Below are 25,269 nucleotides of genomic sequence, written 5' to 3' on the forward strand. Positions count from 1 at the left end.
ATTAACATTAGGTACGCAGGTCGTGCGGCTGTATGCGGATGCTTCCGCATGCGTCGTTTTGACGATGCGGCGACCAGCATAGGAAGCAGCTGGTTGCAATTTCTTTTTTTCTCCGCATCGTCAAAAAAGACGCATGCGGAAGCATCCGCATACAGCCGCACGACCTGTGTACCTAATGTTAAAGATAGGTACGCAGGTCGCATGCAGAAGTAGGCGGAGCTAGTGGCAGAGGTGCGGCCGAGGGCGGGGCTTCACTGAGGAAGTCCGCAGCTCCTCAAAACGCTAGTGTGAAACTAGCCTTAATGGGACACATATGAGGATTCAAAAGGGGATGAAATCAAGTAGATAAAGTTGGGAGGGGGTTTTCACAAAAGTAGAAGGTAGCCTATATCGGACAAAGCAGGAAATAATAATGAACTTCCATGATTCACATAAGAATTTGTATGTAAGGTATGATACCGCAAATCGTAGTACAGACTATTAAAGGGAATCTGTCACCCCAAAAATGGCCAATAAATTAAATGTACATCATGCAGTATAATATTTGAAGACAAAATAAAAAAGGCTTAATCACTCAATATCTAATATAAAGGTAGTATAGAGCTTACCAATATTTAGGTGAAGGGACCCCACATACAGCCACCAGTGCCCCGACGCACGTTTCGCTTTCTGAAGGGGAGTGTGTTATTCGAGCTCATTCGCTCATCACTACTGCAGTCCCACCTGACCCTTGAGGCCAAAAACAGTTTTTTTTTTTTTTTTGGCCCACAGGAGAATATTAGTGATAGTTGGAGATTTTTGTATTGAGAGCCGGGAGCGTCAAGTTGGATGATATATGCTGGTATACATGTGCTATGACATCCGTCTAAGTCGTGACAGAAATCAGTCCGTGTACCACCAACTTTCACGTCTCACAGAAAACTAGCACCAATATTAGGGCTGTGATCTGGCATTAAAAAATAAAAAGGCCATGCAACTTGTACTATAGTCTGGATGTAAAATTACTTGCAACCTGCTGTTCTTATCCCATTAACAAGTATTAAATACAGCAATCGTGATGCTCATATCACGTGACCAGCGACACCGTGTACCCCTAGTTCCCTAGTCAAAAAGGGTCTTCACATAAAAACAGCTCTTTTGCAAATTGATTTAAGTGGGAGTTGTAGCTTTTCATACGTCTTGCTCTCGATCAGAAGAATGGATCTGCAGCCGCTTTAAACAAAACAAAAATGTGAAAGTAACCAGTGTTCAGGATTTTTAAATCAATTTACTGTATATGATGGAGCAGTACGGGATTTGCTGAATTGAACAAATAGGCTCAGGGCACACGACAAAATATGTAGAATTATTGGATGACACTTGTGTGGGTTTTTTTTTTTTTTTTTTCTTTTGAACTGATGCAGGCCAGGCAATCAGATGATCGCAGTGTGTCTGAAACCAGTGCCGATACCGGTTCTCACTGGTGGATCTTCCTTTTGGCCATACAACACATGGGAACAGCTGAATGTAGCAGCTTCAGCTCCACGAAGGACTTCTTTCAAGGATACCTCCCATGTGGGAACGCCATGAAGTACTTCCTTACAAGGAGATCTCCCTAGTGTGACATCCATGTTTTTGGCTTCAGGTCCATGAAGGACTTCCTTACAAGGAGACCTCCCTTGTGTGACATCTATGAAGGACTTCTTACAAGGAGACCTCCCTCGTGTGACATCTATGAAGGACTTCTTACAAGAAGACCTCCCTCGTGTGACATCTATGAAGGACTTCTTACAAGAAGACCTCCCTTGTGTGACATCTATGAAGGACTTCCTTTCAAGGAGACCTCCCTTGTGTGACATCTATGAAGGACTTCTTACAAGGAGATCTCTAGTGTGACATCTATGAAGAACTTCTTACAAGGAGACCTCCCTTGTGTGACATTTATGAAGGACTTCTTACAAGGAGACCTCCCTTGTGTGACATTTATGAAGGACTTCTTACAAGGAGACCTCCCTTGTGTGACATCTATGAAGGACTTCCTTACAAGGAGACCTCCCTTGTGTGACATCTATGAAGAACTTCTTACAAGGAGACCTCCCTTGTGTGACATCTATGAAGGACTTCTTACAAGGAGACCTCCCTTGTGTGACATCTATGAAGGACTTCTTACAAGGAGACCTCCCTTGTGTGACATCTATGAAGGACTTCCTTACAAGGAGACCTCCCTTGTGTGACATCTATGAAGGACTTCCTTACAAGGAGACCTCCCTTGTGTGACATCTATGAAGAACTTCTTACAAGGAGACCTCCCTTGTGTGACATCTATGAAGGGCTTCTTCCAAGGAGACCTCCCTTGTGTGACATCTATGAAGGACTTCCTTACAAGGAGACCTCCCTTGTGTGACATCTATGAAGGACTTCTTACAAGGAGACCTCCCTTGTGTGACATCTATGAAGGACTTCTAACAAGGAGACCTACCTTTGTGACGTCCTTATTTTCTAATTGGCAACCTGGGAGCTGGATGTCATTCTGTGACAACCCCTTTTTAATATAACGTAGTACATCTATATCTTCATTTTATGGAAGGATTAAATCATGTATGGCTCTAGGTCCACTTATCTTCACCTTCTATTTTTACAGTGGCGGAACATCAGCCCTGAGACAATTACGGACAGTTCGTGTCTGAGCCAAGTATAACCTCTTAACCATAACAATGCTGGTTTTATATCTCAGCATCGTTAGGAGAGCCAGTAATTGGTGTGAGAAGCCGGGGCCGTCTTTCTGCCTGTACGGCAGTGGGCAGCGCTTGTCCTCGTTATCCCATGGACATAGAATAGCCGCGATTTCTGACATCATTAGGGTCATTAAGGACTTGCTTTATAGAAGAAAAAAAAAGTCACACCTTCTTATTCCCTTGTGTGATTTCCTCATTGTTTGTCTTTAAAGTAACTGGAAAAATACATGGTCCACATTAAAGCAATCATTAAATACATGTTTACGGCATATGTTACTGCCCGTTCCTCACTGTAGAAAACGACTGTCTATGGCACAATAGTATTAGCAAATTGTAGGGGGTAGATGTGGCTGCTTTGGTCACTTCACCAACAGACTGCCTCAGTATATAGGGTGATAATTGCGGTAAAAATGTCCAGAGACTGAGTTACTCATTGTGTTTCTTATTAAATATACGGAACGCGGCTCGTCCTACTCTTCACCTTTTTCTATAGGAGATTTGCACATAAAGCTCATGGGCATGTAACAAAACTGATTGACGTAAGTTTTCATTATGGGGGGGAGGTATTGGGAAGCCAACAGGTGAAAAGAAACTGCCACAAACTTCCTCCCCCTGAGGTTTTTTTTATTTATTTTTTATCTTCTTGTTTTTTTTTTTTTATCCTTAGGTAATTCAATTTGTCATTTGATGGAGTATACCACGCTTTTTTACTTTTTTTTTTTTCTTGTTAGATTACCGGCATATACAGAAGTAGTATGGACCCTATGGGCGCTTCAATACCAGTTCATTAGGCGCAGATGCTTTTGTAGGAATCAACTCCGTTTTTTTATTTCTTTGATGAGGTTTTCTATGCTTTGTGTGTATCTTGGAGGCATCTGCTATGGATTACCAAGCAAATTCAGGCCTCTTGCACTCCACAGGCCTATACTGTACCTCCACCTGCTTCATAATTTATGCAAAGCACATTAATTCTTTTTTATCTCTACCAAATGTTGTGAGATTATTATATTTGTCTATGCCCGAAGCTGGACACCTCATGTCAAGATCCACTATATTGTTTTCCCCCCAAATAATAAAAAGTAAGCTTTGTGTCAGAATTGCAGACAAGTTCATAGGAAAACTCTTGAGAAGTCATATCCAGAGCACGGATGACAAGATTTGAAAATGGCATCAAGGACCAAAAAATGCACAAAAACTGTTCTGAAACTCTATTTCCTTATGGACTCGATGCTGAGGTCTGGCCATAGCGGATTTTAACCATTAACTAGCGAGTAGTGATGATCGAGCGCTATCGGATAAGGTGGTATCCCAGCATGTTTGTGTGCTAATAGAGTATCTTCGGCATGCTCGTGTACTACAGGTCCTTCTCAAAAAATTAGCATATAGTGTTAAATTTCATTATTTACCATAATGTAATGATTACAATTAAACTTTCATATATTATAGATTCATTATCCACCAACTGAAATTTGTCAGGTCTTTTATTGTTTTAATACTGATGATTTTGGCATACAACTCCTGATAACCCAAAAAACCTGTCTCAATAAATTAGCATATTTCACCCATCCAATCAAATAAAAGTGTTTTTTAATAACAAACAAAAAAACCATCAAATAATAATGTTCAGTTATGCACTCAATACTTGGTCGGGAATCCTTTGGCAGAAATGACTGCTTCAATGCGGCGTGGCATGGAGGCAATCAGCCTGTGACACTGCTGAGATGTTATGGAGGCCCAGGATGCTTCAATAGCGGCCTTAAGCTCATCCAGAGTGTTGGGTCTTGCGTCTCTCAACTTTCTCTTCACAATATCCCACAGATTCTCTATGGGGTTCAGGTCAGGAGAGTTGGCAGGCCAATTGAGCACAGTAATACCATGGTCAGTAAACCATTTACCAGTGGTTTTGGCACTGTGAGCAGGTGCCAGGTCGTGCTGAAAAATGAAATCTTCATCTCCATAAAGCATTTCAGCCGATGGAAGCATGAAGTGCTCCAAAATCTCCTGATGGCTAGCTGCATTGACCCTGCCCTTGATGAAACACAGTGGACCAACACCAGCAGCTGACATGGCACCCCACACCATCACTGACTGTGGGTACTTGACACTGGACTTCAGGCATTTTGGCATTTCCTTCTCCCCAGTCTTCCTCCAGACTCTGGCACCTTGATTTCCGAATGACATGCAAAATTTGCTTTCATCAGAAAAAAGTACTTGGGACCACTTAGCAACAGTCCAGTGCTGCTTCTCTGTAGCCCAGGTCAGGCGCCTCTGCCGCTGTTTATGGTTCAAAAGTGGCTTTACCTGGGGAATGCGGCACCTGTAGCCCATTTCCTGCACACGCCTGTGCACGGTGGCTCTGGATGTTTCCACACCAGACTCAGTCCACTGCTTCCTCAGGTTCCCCAAGGTCTGGAATCGGTCCTTCTCCACAATCTTCCTCAGGGTCCGGTCTCCTCTTCTCGTTGTACAGCGTTTTCTGCCACATTGTTTCCTTCCAACAGACTTACCATTGAGGTGCCTTGATACAGCACTCTGGGAACAGCCTATTTGTTGAGAAATTTCTTTCTGGGTCTTACCCTCTTGCTTGAGGGTGTCAATGATGGCCTTCTTGACATCTGTCAGGTCGCTAGTCTTACCCATGATGGGGGTTTTGAGTAATGAACCAGGCAGGGAGTTTATAAAAGCCTCAGGTATCTTTTGCATGTGTTTAGAGTTAATTAGTTGATTCAGAAGATTAGGGTAATAGGTCGTTTAGAGAACCTTTTCTTGATATGCTAATTTATTGAGACAGGTTTTTTGGGTCATCAGGAGTTGTATGCCAAAATCATCAGTATTAAAACAATAAAAGACCTGACAAATTTCAGTTGGTGGATAATGAATCTATAATATATGAAAGTTTAATTGTAATCATTACATTATGGTAAATAATGAAATTTAACACTATATGCTAATTTTTTGAGAAGGACCTGTAGGTTTGAGTCGCTGTGGCCCAGTCATGTCTTCCGGCTGTTTGACACAGCGTTACAGCTGCATAGAAATATATGCTGTCAGGGTATGTGCACACGATGCAGATTAATTAGTGCAGCGGTTTTTTTTTCTGCAGCAGAAACGCTGCAGAACTGCACTGTGATTTACAGAACAATGTAAATCAATGTGAAAAAAAAAAGCTGTGCACATGGTGCAGAAAAATCTGCGCCGAAACGCTGCAGATTTCAAAGAAGTGTATGCCACTTCTTTTGTGCAGTTCTGCAACGTTTCTGCACCCCTCCATTAATAGAAATCTGCAGTGGTAAAATCTGCACAAAATAGGCATCAATTCCGAAGAAAAAACACACAAAAAACGCATCAAAAACGCACCTGCGGATTCTGCCAAGAGATGCAGATTTAGTGCAGAAAATTCTGCACCACATTTCCTACGTGTGCACATAGCCTCACACTCGGCTCGGGCAAATGGTCTACACCAGGGGTGTCAAACTGCATTCCTCAAGGGCTGCAAACAGGTCATGTTTTCAGGATTTCCTTGTACTGCACAGGTGATAATTTAATCAGCTACACAAATAATGAATTGGTGATCAAATTATCACCTGTGCAGTACAAGGAAATCCTCTGAAAACATGACCTGTTTGCAGCCCTCGAGGAATGCAGTTTGACACCCCTGGTCTACACAAAAAAATGAACCTGGAAACATATTAAACATTTTGAAAACTATGATGGGTACATAGTCTATCCTTGAAAAAGGATGCTTTAGTAAGGCCTAATAAGCCGAGTCTCCAGCTTTGGTGGACCTGCTGTGGCTTCATGTAATACCACATTTCCCCTCTAGTGGTCACTGCAATGGAAATGCTCAGCCAATGGCAGCTTTTTTTGTAGCCGAATGCACCATCTTGGCAGTAAGATCCTTGACGATCTGCTGATTTCTAGCGCTTTCTGATGAAAAAAGGAACTCTAGCCCAACTGTAGAAGGGTCAATAATGGTCGTATTTCGCCTCCACCACTTGATAACAGTAGTAGTGCCGATTCATTACCTACTTTATTATTTATTTTAATACATTTTTACAGCGCCATTTATTCCATGGCGCTTTACACATGAAAGGGGCAGATATAGACAAGTACAATAGACATGAGCAAAGCAAGGCACTAACAGGTACAGGAGGAGAGAGGACCCTGCCCGCGAGGGCTCAGTCTGCAGGGGATGGGTGAGGATACACTAGGAGAGGGCAGAGCTGGTCGTGCGGCGGTTCAGTAGACTAAGGATCACTGTACGTTTGTCAGAAGAGGTGGGTCTTCCGGTTCTTTTTGATAGTTTCCGTGGTAGGCGAGAGTCTGATGTGTTGGGGTAGAGGGTTCCAGAGTATGGGGGAAGCACGGGAGAAGTCTCGTATGCGGTTGTGGGAAGAGGAGATAAGAGGGGAGTAGAGAAGGAGATCACTTTATGATCATGTCATAAGGCAGACAATTATTTTCTGAAAAATAATGCTAATTTTACTACTTTGGTTTTTTGGGGGGAACAGTCAATTCTTTTTGTTGTCCTAGGACAGTCGCACCTTCCATATAATCTCTGGTTGCTTGTATGTCAAGGGCCAGCTTTAGGGACATTACTCATCAGCAGCCTTTTAATTATTGTTCTCGCTTTTGTTTAACGTCGCCCGAGTTAAACTTTTCAATACGACGCTTACAAGCCGACGGTTAATCTGTCGAAGGGTTAAAACCAGCAGGAAAGAATTCATTTCCACTTTAATGACCTAGCCTTGCTGGGCTTGGACAATGGGGAGCATGCATCTGACTCGTACTCCTATTGCCAATTAACACCTCCGATAACAGGTTGCCTCCGCTCCGCACCGACCGCCGCTCCGCACCGACCGCGGTAGTTTACATGCAGCTTGTTTTTTTTTTTTTTTTTCACACTACTCGTTTAATGCTCACGAAATTAAAGCATTAAAAGGCTGGCTCCTCGGCTACGAAATAAACACAGCGTCCGCAGCCCCCCGAATGTATATTTGTGTATTTTTTTTATGCCGATTTCCACTCACTTTTCCTTTTTTATTATAAACCAGCCGTGGAAAAAATGTAAAGATCCTAATTGCTCTAAAGTTTTACTGTCTGGGGAACTGCGGACCCAACAATCGGCCAAATCTGTTATATTAATGTCACTGCTCATTATCTAGGTATCGTTTTATCTTTTGACTTCCACTTTTTTTTTTTTTTTTTAGTCTTTTTTCTTAGAATAGTCTAGTGTAAAATGAAGCCTAAAGTAAAGTTACAGTAAAAAAGAAAAACCGATATTCAACGCTGCGTAAAAGTGTATTATTAATGTAGCCCTTGTTGTTATTCATTACTTCTGTAAGAATATTTACTGCAAACACAGTTCAGCGTCTGATTACAGCTTTCTTATCAGTCGTTTTGACTCTTGTTTTAATCAGCAGGTATTTAATAAACCTGGCGAAGTAAGTGACGGAAGTTCACACTAACAGGAAGGTGAAGTAAAGCGGCTAATAGTGTTAATAAATTTGCTAAAAGGCCTGAGCAGATAACACATTAGGTTTGTGCTGTTACCGTCTGAAATGCCTTTTGTAGCACTTTGTCAACAAGTACTGCCCATGTGAAAAAGACGAGGCAGAGCGCCGACTTCCAGCGTATTCCTCTACCAGCACGTGATTTTTATTTTTTTTTTTAAATGACATGCTTACAAAAAAAATGAGTTTATGGTTCGTAAAACCATTTGGGGTGCAAATTGATCTTATTTTTTTTATTTATTTTTTTTGTGTTGGATTTCATCATAGTGGCGAATACGAGAATAATACTTTTTTTTTTTTCTCCCAGAGTCATAGCCTATATTAAAAAATAAAATAAATAAGTTGAGTAAATATTAGAAAAGAAAAAAATATTTAAAGCAAATTGGGCAAACTTTTCGATTAAAATACGTTGAGATGGTATCAAATTGTCGACTCATTTTTCAGCAGAGACTATTTCTAGATAGAAATGCTCTTGTATAATGTGACGTGCTCGAGATATCCGAATACATGGACTAAGGTAGGATAAGATATTTTATTATGGAGGGATTCTCATCTAAAAGCAATTTTGTCTTCAAATATGATGGCGTTCGGAGCCGCTAATCTGTGGCACGCCGTGTGCCTACTACACCATAGTGCTGCACTTTAGTAAATCCTCATCGCCCTCTTAATTCTTTGCCTACTGCTTTGCGTTTGCACAAAGTTTTAGGGTATGTGCACACGTTGCGGATTCTCTGCCGATCCGCAGCGTTTTTTTTGAGGTGCAGAAACGCTGCAGATCCGCAATTGATTTACAGTACAATGTAAATCAATGAGAAAAAAAAAATGCTGTAAACTCGTTGCGGAAAATCCGCTGCAGAAACAAAGTAGCATGTCACTACTTTTTTGTGAATCTGCAGCGTATTTGCACCCATTCCATCATAGAAAACCGCAGGGGTAAAAACCGCAGCAAATCCGCAATAAAACCGCAGCAAAAACGCACAAAAAACGCTGCGGAACCGCACAAAAAACGCGACAAATCCGCAGGTGTGTTTTCTGCCAGGAGAGGCAGGATCCGCACCAGAAATTCCCAAGCCCAATCCGCAACATGTGCACATAGCCTTAGGGTATGTGTCCACGATTAGGATGGCCGGCGGTTTCGTCGGAGCGGCAAACCCGCTCTGCGCTAAGCTCCGCCCCCTTCTGGGACGCGGTGATGCCAGGTGTGTTCATTGCACACATCCGGGTTCATCGCACCCCATGCATAGGGCCCTGTGTTATACCTTGCGGCAACGCAGGGTCGCCGCAAGGTATACGGACATACTGCGATCTTAAAAGACGCGCTGCATGTCCGGAGTCGCAGGGCCGCCGCGTGCGTGTTACCATGCATAGTGGAGACGGGATTTCATTTAATCCCCTCCACTATGCTGTAACATCTGGACGATGCGTGTTTGACGCTGCATCTCTATGCAGCGTCAAACACGCAGCGTTTCCTGCACGTGGAAACATACCTTTAGGGCTCGTTCACATTACAGTATTTGGCATACGAGTGCTATCCGTGTTTTTCACAAATGGCACTCGCACCTTTCGCAAAAACAGAAAAGAAGGCAAATTGGACATAATTTCACACAAAAATGGGCTAGACAAAGTTTTTGGCACCTTTTTTCAAAATTGAGGGTAAACACCTTTGTTGCAAGCATGTGATGCTCGTTCAAACTCACCCGTGGCAAGTAACAGGTGTGGGCAGTATGAAAACCACACCTGAAACCAGATAAAAAGGGGAGAAGTTGACTCCGTGTTTGCATTGTGTATCTGTGTGCCACATTAAGCATGGAGAAAAGGAAGAGATGTTTGAACAAGCATCGCATGCTTGAAGCAAAGTTGTTTTACCCAAGATTTTTGAAAGGTGTCAACAATTTTGTCTGGACAATTTTGAGGTTTTGTGTGAAACTATGTCTAGTTCAGCTTTTTTTTTTTTTTTCTTTTTATATGCTGTTCAAATACACACAAAGGAAATAAACATGTCTATTGCAAAACATGTGTAATTGCAATAATTTTCTGGGAGAAATACTTCATTTTCTGGAAGCATTTCAAGGGTGCCAACACCTTTTGGCCATGACTCTGCGGACTCTGTGTATGTAATGTCACATTATGCGACATCAAAAAAATAACTTAATTGCAGTCATCAGAATTGTATGTAATACAGAAAGCAATGTATGGGCGCAAAAAAAAAAATAAAAAAAATATATATAATAATAATTTTTATTTATATAGCGCCAACATATTCCGCAGCGCTTTACAAATTATAGACGGGAATTGTACAGACACGAGAGGTGGATGATAACAATTGCTTTAGTTATTCGGACCGGCCATAGTGTAAGGCTCGGGTGTTCATGTAAAGCTGCATGAACCAGTTATCTGCCCAAGTATGTAGCAGTACAGACACAGAGGGCTAAGGCCATGTTCACACAGTGCGTTTTTTACCGCGGAAACGCAGCGGTTTTGCCGCTGCGGTTCCGCGGCTGTTTTCCATGCAGGGTACAGTACACTGTACCCTATGGAAAACAGGACCCACTGTGCACATGGTCCTGAATTGAAAAAAAAAAAACCGCACTGATTAGCTGCGGTAAAAAAGAAGTACCATGTCACTTCTTTTTGTAAAACAGCAGCGGTTCTGCACCCACAGACCTCCATTGTGAGGTCAAACCCGCAGTAAAACCCGCAGATCAAAAATAGATCTGCGGGTTTTATTGCGGTTCGTGGTGCAGAACCGCTGCAGCAGGAAGTGCGGGGAAGCGGGCGGAAGTGCGTGGGTGGAGTGTGGCTGCCCCGATCCCACCCCCCCATGCTCCGATGCCCCTCCCCCGTGCTCCGATGTCACCCCCCCGTGCTCTGATGCCCCCCCCCCCCGTGCTCCGATGCCCCCCCCGTGCCCTAATCTCCCCCCCTTATACTTACCCGGCCTCCCGGTGTCCGTCCGGCCGTCTTCTCCCTGGGCGCCGCCATCTTGCAAAATGGCGGGCGCATGCGCAGTGCGCCTGCCGAATCTGCCGGCCGGCAGATTCGTTACAAAGTGCATTTTGATCACTGAGATAGGTTATATCTCAGTGATCAAAATAAAAAAAATAGTAAATGACACCCCCCCCCCCCTTTGTCACCCCCATAGGTAGGGACAATAAAAAAAATAAAGAATTTTTTTTTTTTTTTTCACTAAGGTTAGAATAGGGGTAGGGTTAGGGTATTTTCAGCCATTTTAACCCTAAAAAAATTCCTAGAAAACACACAGACTCTGGCTAGAAAACTGCATCAAAAAACGCATCAAAAAAGGACCAAAAAAGGACCAAAAAAAGGACCTGCGTTTTCTGCCAAGAGCTGCAGTTTTTTAAAAAACAGTCCTGAAAAAAAAAAGGATGGAAATCAGGAACGTGTGAACATACCCTAATACTGCATAAAGTGTATGAGAACATGATGCGAGGAACCTTTTTTTTTTTTTTTTTTTTAATATAAATAGGCCACACAGGGATCGTTAGGTTAATGCATTGAGGCGGTAGGCCAGTCTGAACAAATGAGTTTTTAGGGCACGCTTAAAACTGTGGGGATTGGGGATTAATCGTATTAACCTAGGTAGTGAATTCCAAAGAATCGGCGCAGCACGTGTAAAGTCTTGGAGACGGGAGTGGGAGGTTCTGATTATTGAGGATGCTAACCTGAGGTCATTAGCGGAGCGGAGGGCACGGGTAGGGTGGTAGACTGATACCAGGGAGGAGATGTAGGGTGGTGCTGAGCCATGGAGTGCTTTGTGGATAAGGGTAGTAGTTTTGTACTGGATTCTGGAGTGGATGGGTAGCCAATGTAATGACTGGCACAGGGTAGAGGCATCGGTGTAACGGTTGGTGAGGAATATGATCCTGGCTGCAGCATTCAGGACAGATTGGAGCGGGGAGAGTTTGGTAAGAGGGAGACCGATTAGTAGAGAGTTACAATAGTCAAGACGAGAATGAATAAGTGAAACAGTCAGAGTTTTTGCAGAGTCTAAAGTAAGAAAAGGGCGAATTCTAGAAATGTTTTTGAGATGCAGGTAAGAAGAGCGAGCCAATGATCGGATGTAGGGGGTGAATGAAAGGTCAGAATCAAGGATGACCCCAAGGCAGCGGGCATGTTGCTTTGGAGTAATGGTGGAACCGCACACGGAGATGGCAATGTCAGGCAAAGGTAGGTTAGTAGAGGGAGAGAACACGAGGAGTTCAGTTTTTGACAGGTTCAGTTTCAGATAGAGGGAGGACATGATGCTAGAGACAGCGGTAAGACAATCACTGGTGTTTTCTAATAAGGCAGGCGTGAGATCAGGAGAAGAAGTGTATAGTTGGGTGTCGTCAGCATAGAGATGGTACTGGAAGCCAAATCTACTGATTGTTTGTCCAATAGGGGCAGTATACAAAGAGAAGAGGAGGGGGCCTAGGACTGATCCTTGAGGAACCCCAACAGTAAGGGGAAGGTGAGAGGAGGAGGAACCAGCAAAACATACAGTGAAGGATCGGTCAGAGAGATAGGAGGAGAACCAGGAGAGAACGGTGTCCTTGAGGCCGATGGAGCGGAGCATAGTGAGGAGGAGCTGATGATCCACAGTATCGAATGCTGCAGAGAGATCCAAGAGAATTAGCATGGAGTAGTGACCATTAGATTTAGCTGTTAGTAGGTCATTAGAGACTTTAGTGAGGGCAGTTTCAGTAGAGTGTAAAGAGCAGAAGCCAGATTGAAGAGGGTCGAGAAGAGAGTTATCTGAGAGATAGCGGGTAAGACGGGAGTGGACCAGGCGTTCGAGGAGTTTAGAGATGAATTGAAGATTAGAGACAGGTCTATAATTTGCGGCACAGTTTTGATCGAGGGATGGTTTTTTTAAGTAATGGATGTATGATGGCATGCTTAAATGAGGAGGGAAAAATACCGGAAGTGAGGGAAAGGTTGAATATTTTTGTTAGGTGAGAGGTGACAGCCGGGGAAAGGGACTGGAGGAGATGTGACGGAATGGGGTCACTGGTGCAAGTGGTCGGGCGAGAAGATGCAAGGAGCCTGCTTACGTCTTCTTCTGTAACTGCGTCAAAGTCAGAGAGTGAACTAGATGCAGTGGGGGAGGGAGGACAGTGCATGGTATGAAGAGATTGGGAGATGATTTCCTGTCGAATGTGGTCAATTTTTTCTTTGAAGTAATTGGCCAGATCGTCAGCACGGAGATCCGTGGTTGGGGCCTGCTCTCTTGGGTTGAGTAGGGACTGGAACGTGTCAAAGAGACGTTTAGGGTTATTGGACAGGGAGGTGATGAGGGTGTAATATAATTTTCCGCGGCCATACATTGCTTTTTGTATTACATACGTTTCTGATGACTGCAATTAAGTTACATATTTTTATGTCTCCTAATGTGATAAGGACCTTTCATACATTTCATAATTTCACAGTTGATCCTGTATTTATTTCTTTAATGGAAGTTGAATAAAATCTGCATTTTATTCCCTGTTCTCCAATAGAAAAAAACCCTAGGGAGTAGAAATGGTGGTGAGCACAGGAGAACTGAAATGACTTTCTCTGCTATTCCCAATTACATTCTCATGATATCGTCATTATCTTGGGCTGCGAGTTAGTGGAAGCCCAGGATAAGGCGCGCCAGGTCTCAGATTGTCTCTACCTCCTGAGTGAAGGCTGTGATTATTGCCCTGCAGGCAGGTCAGTTCTCTGCCTAACACTTTTAGACAGTTAAAGGCAGATTGTAGCAGCTATACTTTTTTTTATTTTTCCGAGAGAAATCAGTCAGATCGATTTCCAAGTGTCTTGTAACTGACCTTTCACCAGAAAGCCGAAGAATTTACTTTCTCATTTCTCTTTTTTTTTTTTTTTTTCTTTCTTTCTCTTAAAATCTTTACATCCTATATTTTCTGTTGTGGATTTAGACTCGCTCTTAAAGGTCAGTTGCAGAACAAACAAAAAAAAAACCTTAGTTCTCTAGGTTCCTAATAAATCCCTATTAAATTGGATTTCCGATGGCATAACTAGAGTGATGGGCCTTGGTGCAGAATTTGGACCTGGTCCTCCACCTACATGTTGGTCAGATGTATGGGTCCTTGTAGGATTCTAGATATTATAAAGACATGGGTGTTTGCCCCCCATGTAATAATGTCCCACATCCTGGGCCCCTTCCTGGTATAATGCCCCCCATTCTGGTCCCCTACTGTTCTTATATAGTACATTTTAAAAAGAAACTATTACCTTCCTCTGCTTCCACGACATGCGGCGACATCCTCCTTTATAGCCGACCTAGAAGACGGCAGCTGACTTCGATGGGCTGCACATGACGTCACTGTGACGCCGACGTCTGCTGCTGGCCTCTGGCCGGAAGTGTGTATTGCAGTGCAGGGAGCCGGCGGGTCTCTGCACCACAGGTGAATGTGCATGCACCACAGGTGAATGTGCATCTGAGGAGGTACATCCAGGTGAAAGTGGTGTTGGCGGACACTCTTCCCACACGGTCACACATTCGATATCGTTACTCCCCTGCTTAAAGGTATATTGCAATCTTGTTCTCTATCCTGTGTCCACATATTTTTTTTTATATTTTAACTTTTATTTTAGTTCTCGAGCTTTGCTCATCCAGCATTGACAGTTATTGCTGACAGCCTGTATCAGCAATGTCTCCACTACATTAACTGCTGCCGCTAATAACTTGGCTCAGCGGTCTTGAGTAGTCTGTCTTACAAGACCACTGAACCAAGTGATTGGCTTAGAGGGGTCACATGTTGTAGGCGTGATGTCATCGTTGCCGCCTGTCAACAAAGATCAGCAACTACAAAAAAAAGCACCTCTAGAGCACCAGGGGGTCAATAAAACTAATTTTATTGTTTGTTTTTTTTGAAACTGGTCAAACCTGAGAACTTAAAAAATATATAAATATAAATATATATATATATATATATATATATATATATATATATATATATATATATATATATATATATATATAATATTTTTTTTTTTTTATCTAGATGGTCACCCGATTCTAATGCATCGGGTGTTCTAGAGCAGAGGTCCCCAACTCCAGTCCTCAAGGCCCACCAACAGGTCATGTTTTCAGGATTTCCTTAGTCTTGCCCAGGTAATAATTGCATCACCTGTGCAATAGTTCCTGAAAACACGACCTGTTGGTGGGCCTTGAGGACTGGAGTTGGGGACCTCTGTTCTAGAGTATGCATGTCCACGTAGTGTATTGCACAGGCCACGTAGTGTATTGCCCAGACATGTATGTAACAACTTAAAGACTTAAAATAAAAAAATAAACATATACTCACCTTCCGAGGGAGCCCTTGCAGTCCTGTCGCCTGTGTGCGTTGCACGCGGCAGCTTCTGGTCCCAGAGCTGGATGAGCGCAGGACCTGTGATGATATCGCGGTCACATGACTGTGACGTCATGGCAGGTCCTTGTCGCATATCATCCTTGCCACTGGAACCTCCCGCTTGCATGGAGCGGTCACCGGAGCGTCGCGAGGAGTGGGAAAGGCGCCGGAGGGTGAGTATATGATGATGATTTTTTTTTTTTTTATTATTTTTAACATTAGATCTTTTTACTATTGAGGCTGCATAGGCAGCATCAATAGTAAAAAAGTTGGTCACACAGGGTTAATAGCAGCATTAATGGAGTGCGGTCCATTAGCGCTGTCATTAACCCTGTGTGAGCGCTGACTGGAGGGGAGTATGGAGCGGGCACTGACTGCGGGGAGGAAGGAGCGGCCATGTTGCTGCCGGACTGCGCCCGTCGCTGATTGGTCGTGGGTGTTTTGCCACATCCAATCAGCGACTTAAATTCCATGACCGACAGAGGCCGCGACCAATGAATATCCGTGTCAGACAGACAGGACAGACAGAGAGACGGTAGTGACCCTTAGACAATTATATATAGTAGATAATCCTTGAAAAAAAAATGTAATGAACTGGATAACTCCTTTAATGTGTTTTTTTAAATTGGTTGTCATTCTTAAATAAACGACATTGCAAGAACGGTGCCAATCGGCGCTGGGTCTTCCAAGGCTCGTTAGACATGGTTAGGCAACATCAGCCCTGCAGTTAATCAGTGACCGCTTTTGAGCTGCTGCCTATGCACAGTGTACACAGAAAGCGGCCAATCAGTGGTGTGGGCGGGGTTACGCGGAGATCAGCATTTAGAGAACTTGTAGCTCTGTGGCAGAGAACTGGTTTTTATCAGAACTGCAGCAAGCAGCCCAGTAAGTGGTCATTAATCTGGGTCTGATTCCCTTTTAGAAGGGGCCATAGTCGTAATAAAGCGAAGTGTAAAGGCTGTACTCCTATGCAGACGCTGAACTCCATGACGTATTTTATTAATTACATTCTGACATCTTTTCAGGGTCCTCCTACTGATGCCCCTGCGGTGGACACAGCCGAGCAAGTGTACATTTCTTCTCTAGCATTGCTTAAAGTAAGTATATATCTATGTGTTTGTCAAAATTACTTTCCTAAGCTTGTACATTACAATGTCCATGTCTTAAAGGGGTTGTACGCTCTTAAAACAACCCTTTCTCACGCTGAACATTTGACCCCATTGAAATAATAACACTTATAGTCACCTCCGGCACCGATCCAGCGGTTTCGGCACTCACGTTGCTGGGGGTCATGTGCGGTTATGACACCTGAACCCTGAACCTAATCAGCGCTGGCTTCACCGTCCCCTCCTTCAGACGTATAAGTAATGAACATGGGGTGAGAGCTGCGGCGGACCGCTCACGTCCTTTCGTCTCCGACCAGAGGCGGAGACAGTGACGCCAGCTCTGATTGGGCGCAGGGCTCAGGTGCTGACACCCCTGGAACAGTGCCAGAGGCGAGTATAGGTGTCTTTTTTTATTTTAATAGGGGCAAACGTTCAGATTGAGAAGAGGTTGTTCTAGTAATGGACAATCCCTTTTAAGTCTCCCTAAACATTAAAGTCAGCCGAAACCACCGATTTAACGGGATCAGATGCCCATCTAATATGTATGTGGACCTCGACCTCACACCTGTTCCCAGATGGATTAGCAGAGGACATAAGGATCGAGCAGTAGATGGATCGCCCGATCCTTTTGTTCCACAGGTTAAGATGTTGCCCCATTAATGGCCCCATTCACTTTCCATATAATGTACTGAAAAATGGGGGGGGGGGGAAGTGAGGTGAAGTGGTGAAAACACGATTCCACCGTTTTGTTTTTCATTTTTTTTACGGCATTCGTTGTACTGTGAAAAGAACCTGGTAACTTGATTCTTTAGTTCAGTGCAAATACTGTGATGTCAAATGTGTGGAGTTTTTATTTACAATTTCACTAGCTCAAAAAAAAAAAAAAAACTATGAATCTTTTACATATTTTTTTTCTCTAAGAGATTTCAATCTGCGATCATTGGATTGCTTTCAGCATACAGCAATATTTAAATAAATGATCTATTTTTAGTTAATCTGAAAGCAGAACAATATAGAGGCAGAGAGCCTGATTCCAGAGATTATTCTGCGCCGCTGATTAAATGACCAGCAATGATGAGATGAAGAATTGCCGATTTAATGTCAATGCGTTTCGGAGTCGCTCCGACTTCTTCTTTGTGGTTGTCCTGAAGGAGTCAGAGTGACTCCGAAACGTGCTGACGTTTAACCAGGTATTCTTCATCTCATCGTGGCTTGTCATTTAATCAGCACTGCAGGATACTTCCATCACCCATGACACATTTGTATATATTTCCTTTGGAAGCTGCAGCTGCTGTTGTTTAAGCAATTCTAGGGGTTGTCTCACACAACCCCACTATGTGAGCACCACCCCCCTTTTGATTTCTCTTTATTACTTGTATAAGACTTTATTGCACTTTTGCATTTTCTGTATCTAGCTTGATTCCAGGAATGGGTCACTTGATCCGTAGCTTTCTGTAGTTTCAATACAATCACTGTTTTATCAGCATGAGATTATCACTACAGGACTAGGTGTCTAATCTGTACAACCCCGCCCCCACCACTGATTGACAGCTTGCTACAGTGTACACAGGAAGCAGCCAATCAAGGGTGTGGGCGGAGTTTTACACTGCTCAGCTGTCATAGCACTGCTACACATACAGCAGAGAAGACTGGGATTCTATCACAACTATACTAAGCAGCCCAATAAGTGACACCTCGCTAGAATCGGGTCCTTTATTTCTACATCATGCTGCTCTCAGATTACGTAATCTTCGCTTTAAGAAGCCCATGTCATCCACAATGCATAACATAGACGGTGCATGCTGCATGACAAGCATCCAAAGTGTAATTGTAAGTTGTGCACTGATATTTTTTTTTTTTCGTTTAAAAAAAAAAAAAAAATACTTTCATAAAAAAGCCACACTGACAGATACATAAAATATAGTGCACATACTGGTGGTTGTAACACCCCTTTAAGGGGAGTCTTGCTACTTGGAGTTATTAAGAAATGCATTGCATGCTCCAGTTAGGCAGAAATCACATGCGTTCTGTTAATGGAACTTTTCTCATTCCAGATGCTAAAGCATGGCCGGGCCGGTGTCCCAATGGAAGTCATGGGCCTGATGCTGGGAGAATTTGTGGATGACTACACTGTCAGAGTCATTGATGTATTTGCCATGCCCCAGTCTGGAACTGTAAGTCCTCTTAATATATAAAGTGCATCTGTTTAATAGTTAATTGTATCCTGAAAGCTCCGCGGGGGAAAAAAAAGGTTTCAATAAAAATAGAAATCTACTAATGTACAAGCGGTGGCCTACAGGTACAGAGGATGGAAAGTAAGCCTTTGTATTGGGCATAAGGGGAACAAAATGTGTTTGATGGGGTATTCCGGTTAGAAGTGATCACCTGTTCACAGGATTGGTGATAACTTTTAGATCGTTGGGGATCCATCTGCTGAGTAGAGATTAGCGGATATCTTCGGCTCCTTCCTTATTCAGCCAGCTATAGCACTTACCGTATAGCTGCATCAGGAACCCGGCTAACTGGAGCGCTCCCGATAATATGTTCCTGGCTGCATGTGTCATGGCTGTGTGACAGGCACAACACGCAGGCTGTCCGTGCATATGACTGTCTCACAGCCGCGACACATGCAGATGCCTCTGGGAACAGCTGATTATCGGGAGCGCTCCAGTTAGCTGGGTTCCCGATGCAGCCTATACGGTAAGTGCTATAGCTTGTCGAATAAGGAGGGAGCCGAAGATATTCGCTCATATCTACTGCTGAGACCCCCCATCAATCCTGCACTTGCTGAAACGCCGCTACAGCCACTCTCGTGACTGCTGAAGAATAGCGGTCGGCTATCTGAGCCCCTCTATTGTACTATAGTCTCCCTTTATGGCAACGTCTAGATCAGTATTGATCCCACCTTTTACCAAATGCCAGAACAGGGGACTGGGACGCCTGTGCACATGCGCAACTGCCCCACTCCATTCATTCTCTGTGGGAATGTCGGGGAGAGGCAATTACAGCGCTCACCTAGCTGAGAGCCAAAAGGCGGTCACACCAAATATTGATTTTATTTCTCTTAGGCTTCTTTCACACTAGCGTCGGAATCTCCCCGTCGCAATGCGTCGGGGAGAGATTCCGACACTAGCGTTTAGCGCATTGCACAATGGAGGCAGCGGATGCATTTCTCTGGCGCATCCGCTGCCCCATTGTGAGGTGCGGGGAGGTGGGGGCGGAGTTCCGGCCGCGCATGCGCGGTCGGAAAAAGCGGTCCGTCAGGAGCGAAAAACGTTACATGTAGCGTTTTTTGCTCCCGACGGTCCGCAGAAGCACGACGCATCCGTCGCTCGACGGATGCGACGTGTGGCAATCCGTCGCAAATGCGGTCAATACAAGTCTATGGGGGAAAAACGCATCCTGCAAGCACTTTTGCAGGATGCTTTTTTTCTGCAAAACGACGCATTGTGACGGATTGCAGAAAACGCTAGCGTGAAAGTAGCCTTATTTGCATTCATTTTACATTTTGTTAATTGAGAAAAGTAAACTTTAACACTACAGTTATACTATTCTGCACTTTTTTTTCCAATTCTGCCCAAAACTGTGTGTGTATAAAATACACCATTAGAGGCTGCTCAACAGTTTACTACATAGGATTTTCTGTATATTTATTTTTTCATATGTGACTGTACACGTGTTTGTGTATTACACAGTCATGGCCGAACGTGTTGGCACCCTTGAAATTGTTCCAGAAAATGAAGTATTTCTCCTAGAAATGTATTGCCATTTCACTTTTTGTTATACATGTTTCTCCTTCGCCTCATTGGGGGACACAGGACCATGGGTTATGCTGCTGTCACTAGGAGGCTGACACTAAGCTGAGACAAAAAAAGGTTAGCTCCTCCCCTGCAGTATACACCCTCGTACTGGCTTCCAGACACCCAGTTTAAGCTTAGTGTCCGTAGGAGGCACACTGATTTTTAATTTCTCGAATTTTTTCTTTTTAATCTATTCCGGACGAAGGGGGCGACGGGTCCTTTCAAGGTCCGATCTCCCCCGAACCAACAACAGGCGAGCACGGGAGTTTTACCTCTCCGTATCCTCTCCTGCGACGTGGGAGCCACTGCCTGAGCTGACATTTTTTGGGCGACGGTTTCTCCCCTAAAAGGGCCCCGATCTCCCCTTTTTTATACAGACGAGCACTGGTGTTTTCCTCCAGTATCCTCCTCTGCAGCCAGGCCTTTTTATTGCCGGACATATGCCCTGTCCACCAGGTTCTACCCTCGGCTGTACAGTGGCCCTATCCCCGTGGCGTCCGTGCAGACCACACTGCATCACCAATGTTCTGTGTGACTCAGGTGGTGGACGGTTCCTCTCCACCCCTCTCTCTCAGGGGCTGGTGGATTGAGGCTTCCCAATCCCTGCACCGTCCCAGCCATCCTAAGGTTCCTCTCACCTCCATAGGGGTAAGTGTTCCGTGGGGGATGGGGGGGTCACAGCGGTCCGGAGGGCTCCTCCTCAACTTGGCACATTGGCGGGCTGCAGCGCAGATGGTGGGCCGAGACGTCGGCCCTTTGCGGCCGCGCGCCGGGCCGGGGCCGCAAATTTAGCCCCCGGCTTCGGCCTGGCCGCTGGTCGCTGCCGATATACTCCGCCCACTCCTGCGCGTCATCGGCGGCGGCGCCCCCCGGTCCCTGGCGCTTCTCGCAGCCGCCGAGATCTCTCCCCTGATCTCGGCGGCCATCTTGGTCCTCACATACACGCCGCAGCTCCAGCTCTGCCGCATCCCGGAGGCACAGCGCCCACGTGCAGCTAGTTCCCATCTCTGGATTCACAGCTCGGCTCCCCAGGACAGCGGGACACAGGACCGGGGTAAGGAGACATCGTCAGCTTCTCCTCTGCAGCACCGCCCTCTACTTCCCAGGCCAGATTATAGCCCCTGTGGCTTCTTGTGCATTAGAGTCATGTCGCAGACTAGATCTAAAAAATCCTCTAAGGTGCATACGACCTTTTTTTCTGCGTGTACCACCTGTCAGGCCCCTCTTCCTAGGCCTCAAAGTTCCCCCCTCTGTTCTGCCTGCGATGCTCCATGTGCCCAGGAGCCCTCCACCGCCACCGACTCTGGCGTACCTAGTCCCCCCCCGTGGGTCGCTTCTCTCTCTCTCAATCCGTGGATTTTTTAGCCAACGCCATCAAATCCATTCAAAATCCTCCCGGGGAGCGAGGTAACCCGTTACAGGTGTTAAGAGATCCCTCCATTGCAGGGGAATAGTCGGTTAGCAGGGGCCGTTCTCTCCATAAAGAGGCTCGGTCATCCCGAAAGCGGATCCGCCCTTCCTCTCCTGAACGCTCTCCTCGCCGCTCAGAATCTGGCAGCTCCCCCTCTCGCTCACCCTCTTTGGGGGCTCACAGCGTTCCCGACTCTGAACATGAGTCCGAGGTATCATTGGACACGGAGGCTCCGGAGTTCAGAGCTACGGTCGACTCCCTCATCGTAGCAGTCAATCACGCTCTTAAGGTGGAGGATGACGCTAATTCCGCTCCGGAACACGCGGTCTCTGTTACCAGATCCAAACGTTCCCACAAATCCTTTGCCTCTCATCCAGCCTTTCTGGATATAGTCAGGCGTCACAGGGAGCATCCAGATAAGCGGTTCACGGGTAAGAAGGATCTGCTATCAAAGTACCCCTTCTCAGCGGATCTCGTGAAAGACTGGACGGATCCTCCTTTAGTAGATCCGCCGGTCTCACGCCTAGCTTCTAAAACGCTTCTTTCAGTTCCGGAGGGCGCGTCAATTAAGAGCCCCACCGAACGCCAGATAGACTCGCTAGCTCGTTCGGTGTATGAAGCCTCTGGCTCTTCCCTGTCCCCCTCCTTCGCAGCGGCTTGGGTGTCCAAGGCTATGGTCTCCTGGGCGGATGCTCTAGCGAAATCCATTAACGAACAGGACCTCCCGTCTGATATGGCAGACCTAGCCAAGCAGTTAGCCATGGCTAGCGATTATGTGATGTTCGCATCCCTCGACGCGGCGAATTGCGCAGCATCCGCGGCTTCCAACGCCGTCGCTATCAGAAGGGCTCTTTGGCTCAGGGAGTGGCGCGCAGATTCCTCCTCTAAGAAATCTCTGATCTCCCTCCCTTTTCAAAGCGGGCGTCTTTTCGGCGAAAAGCTTGACCAGCTTATTTCCGACGCCACAGGGGGAAAGAGCAAGTTCCTTCCCCAACAGAGGCCCAAGGCGGCCTTCCAGCGCCAGCCTTACTTTCGCTTTCGGCCCTTTCGTACCAGCCCAGCCTGGTCCAATCCTACCGGTCTTCCCAGATCGGACCGTTCCGCTCGCACTGACAGAGACGCTCGTCCCTCCTTCAGGCCTATTCCTTCCTGGCGCGGGAAACCGAGACAACCCAGATCCCGAGGGTCCAGACCTCCCAGATTCCCGTCTCAATGACTCGGGAACGGCGCCAGTCGATACCATCAGAGTAGGCGGACGCCTGCTCCTTTTTCAGCAAGCCTGGTTCTCCATCGTGCACGACGAATGGGTCAGGGATCTGGTATCATCAGGCTACAAGATAGTTATCCTCTCCTCCTCCAACTCGGTTTTTCCCCTCTCGTCTTCCCAGCTCGGCAGCTCAGGCTCGCGCCCTTCTTTGCGCCATCCACTCCCTCCGCCAGAGCGGGGTCATTGTCCCGGTCCCGGAACACGAGAGGTTCAAAGGTTTCTACTCAAACCTCTTCGTCGTGCCAAAGAAGGACGGAAAAGTGCGGCCCATTTTGGATCTGAAGCTCCTGAACAAGTGCGTAAGAGTCCGGCACTTCAGGATGGAATCGCTCAGATCGGTCATCTCTTCGATGGAAAGAGGGGAATTTCTGGCCTCGATAGACATCAAGGATGCCTATCTTCACATTCCAATTTTTCCGTCTCATCAGAGGTTCCTCCGCTTTGCCATTCGGGAGGACCACTTCCAGTTCACGGCCTTACCCTTCGGTCTCGCCACGGCGCCCAGGGTATTTACCAAGGTCATGGCGGCTGTCATGGCCATCCTTCATTCTCGAGGAGTCGTCGTGTTACCTTACTTAGACGATCTCCTCATAAAGGGCCCGTCTTTTCAAGCCTGCGAGTCAAGCGTCCACATTACCCTGGATTCTCTTTCGCGCCTAGGTTGGTTGATCAACTGGGACAAATCCGCTCCCGTTCCGGCCCGTCGGATCTCCTTTCTGGGAATGATCCTGGACACTTCGAGGGGTCTGGTCTTGCTTCCTCGGTCCAAGGCCCAAGCACTTCAGAAGGGAGCCCGAACGCTCTGTCTTCCCCGCCCGTGAACCATTCGGTTCGCCATGAAGATTCTGGGGAAGATGGTTGCCACAATCGAAGCAGTTTCTTTTGCTCAACTCCATCTCCGTCCCTTGCAACAGGCTTTGCTGGACATCTGGGACAGGAGTATCTCATCTCTCGACCGCCCTTGTCCCCTGTCCCCGCGGGTCAGACAATCTCTCGTATGGTGGACCCTGGGCCCATCTCTTCTCCAGGGGAAGTCCTTCCTCCCGATCCGCTGGTTAGTGGTAACTACCGACGCCAGTCTCCTTGGCTGGGGGGCGGTGTTCCTCCACCACTCTGCCCAGGGCCGCTGGACAGTTCGGGAATCCAAACTCCCCATCAACATCCTGGAGATTCGTGCTATCAGACTTGCACTGAGTCACTTTCACGCCCTGCTCGCGGGTCACCCAGTACGAGTCCAATCGGACAACGTCACGGCGGTGGCTTACATCAACCACCAGGGGGGTACCCGCAGCAGGGCGGCGATGCAGGAAGTCTCCCTCATCCTTCGTTGGGCCGAAACCAACCATTCCATCATCTCTGCGGTGCACATTCCGGGAGTCGAGAACTGGGCGGCGGACTTCCTGAGCCGCCAGGGCCTTGCCTCGGGGGAGTGGGAACTCCACCCAGAGGTTTTTCACCAGATCTGTCTTCGCTGGGGGACCCCGGACGTGGATCTGATGGCGTCCAGATTGAACGCCAAAGTCCACAACTTCATTGCTCGATCTCGGGATCCCCAGGCCATAGGAGTGGACGCGCTGATCTCTCCGTGGCATCAATTTCAGCTTCCATACGTGTTCCCTCCCCTTCCCTTACTGCCGAAGGTGATCCGAAAGATCAAGACGGAGGGAGTTCCAGTCATCCTGGTCGCCCCAGACTGGCCTCGTCGCGCTTGGTACGCGGAGCTCGTTCAGCTCGTAGCCGACGTTCCCTTGCGGTTGCCAGACCGCCCAGACCTGCTTCGCCAAGGACCGATCTACCATCAGAGCTCAGGGGCCCTACGTTTAACGGCGTGGCTGTTGAAACCTGGATTCTAACTCGTGCCGGTTTCTCTCAGCAGGTCATCCCCACCATCTTAAGTGCTCGCAAGGCGTCTTCCGCCTCCATCTACCACCGCGTCTGGAAAACCTTCTTCTCATGGTGCAGGCTCCGGGGTCACCCTCCGCTCGTTTTCTCTATCCCTTGCATCTTGAATTTCCTTCAGTCTGGTCTGGACTCCGGTTTGGCCCTGAGTTCCCTCAAAGGTCAGATCTCAGCGTTATCCGTGCTTTTCCAGCGCAGGATCGC

General features: G+C 46.2%; 1 protein-coding gene across 1 annotated transcript in view; it reads left to right on the forward strand.

Annotated features, from left to right (window-relative positions):
* PSMD14 (proteasome 26S subunit, non-ATPase 14) overlaps positions 1 to 25,269 on the forward strand; it is a 100,858-nt gene that overhangs the window by 33,148 nt on the left and 42,441 nt on the right. The window contains exons 3-4 of the mRNA XM_069733038.1: positions 16,608 to 16,679; positions 18,743 to 18,862. Coding sequence (XP_069589139.1) covers positions 16,608 to 16,679; positions 18,743 to 18,862 — 192 coding nt within the window. The remainder of the gene's footprint in view (positions 1 to 16,607; positions 16,680 to 18,742; positions 18,863 to 25,269) is intronic.

The sequence above is a fragment of the Ranitomeya imitator genome, chromosome 7 (genome assembly GCF_032444005.1).
Source record: "Ranitomeya imitator isolate aRanImi1 chromosome 7, aRanImi1.pri, whole genome shotgun sequence".
NCBI classification, from domain to species: Eukaryota; Metazoa; Chordata; class Amphibia; order Anura; family Dendrobatidae; genus Ranitomeya; species Ranitomeya imitator.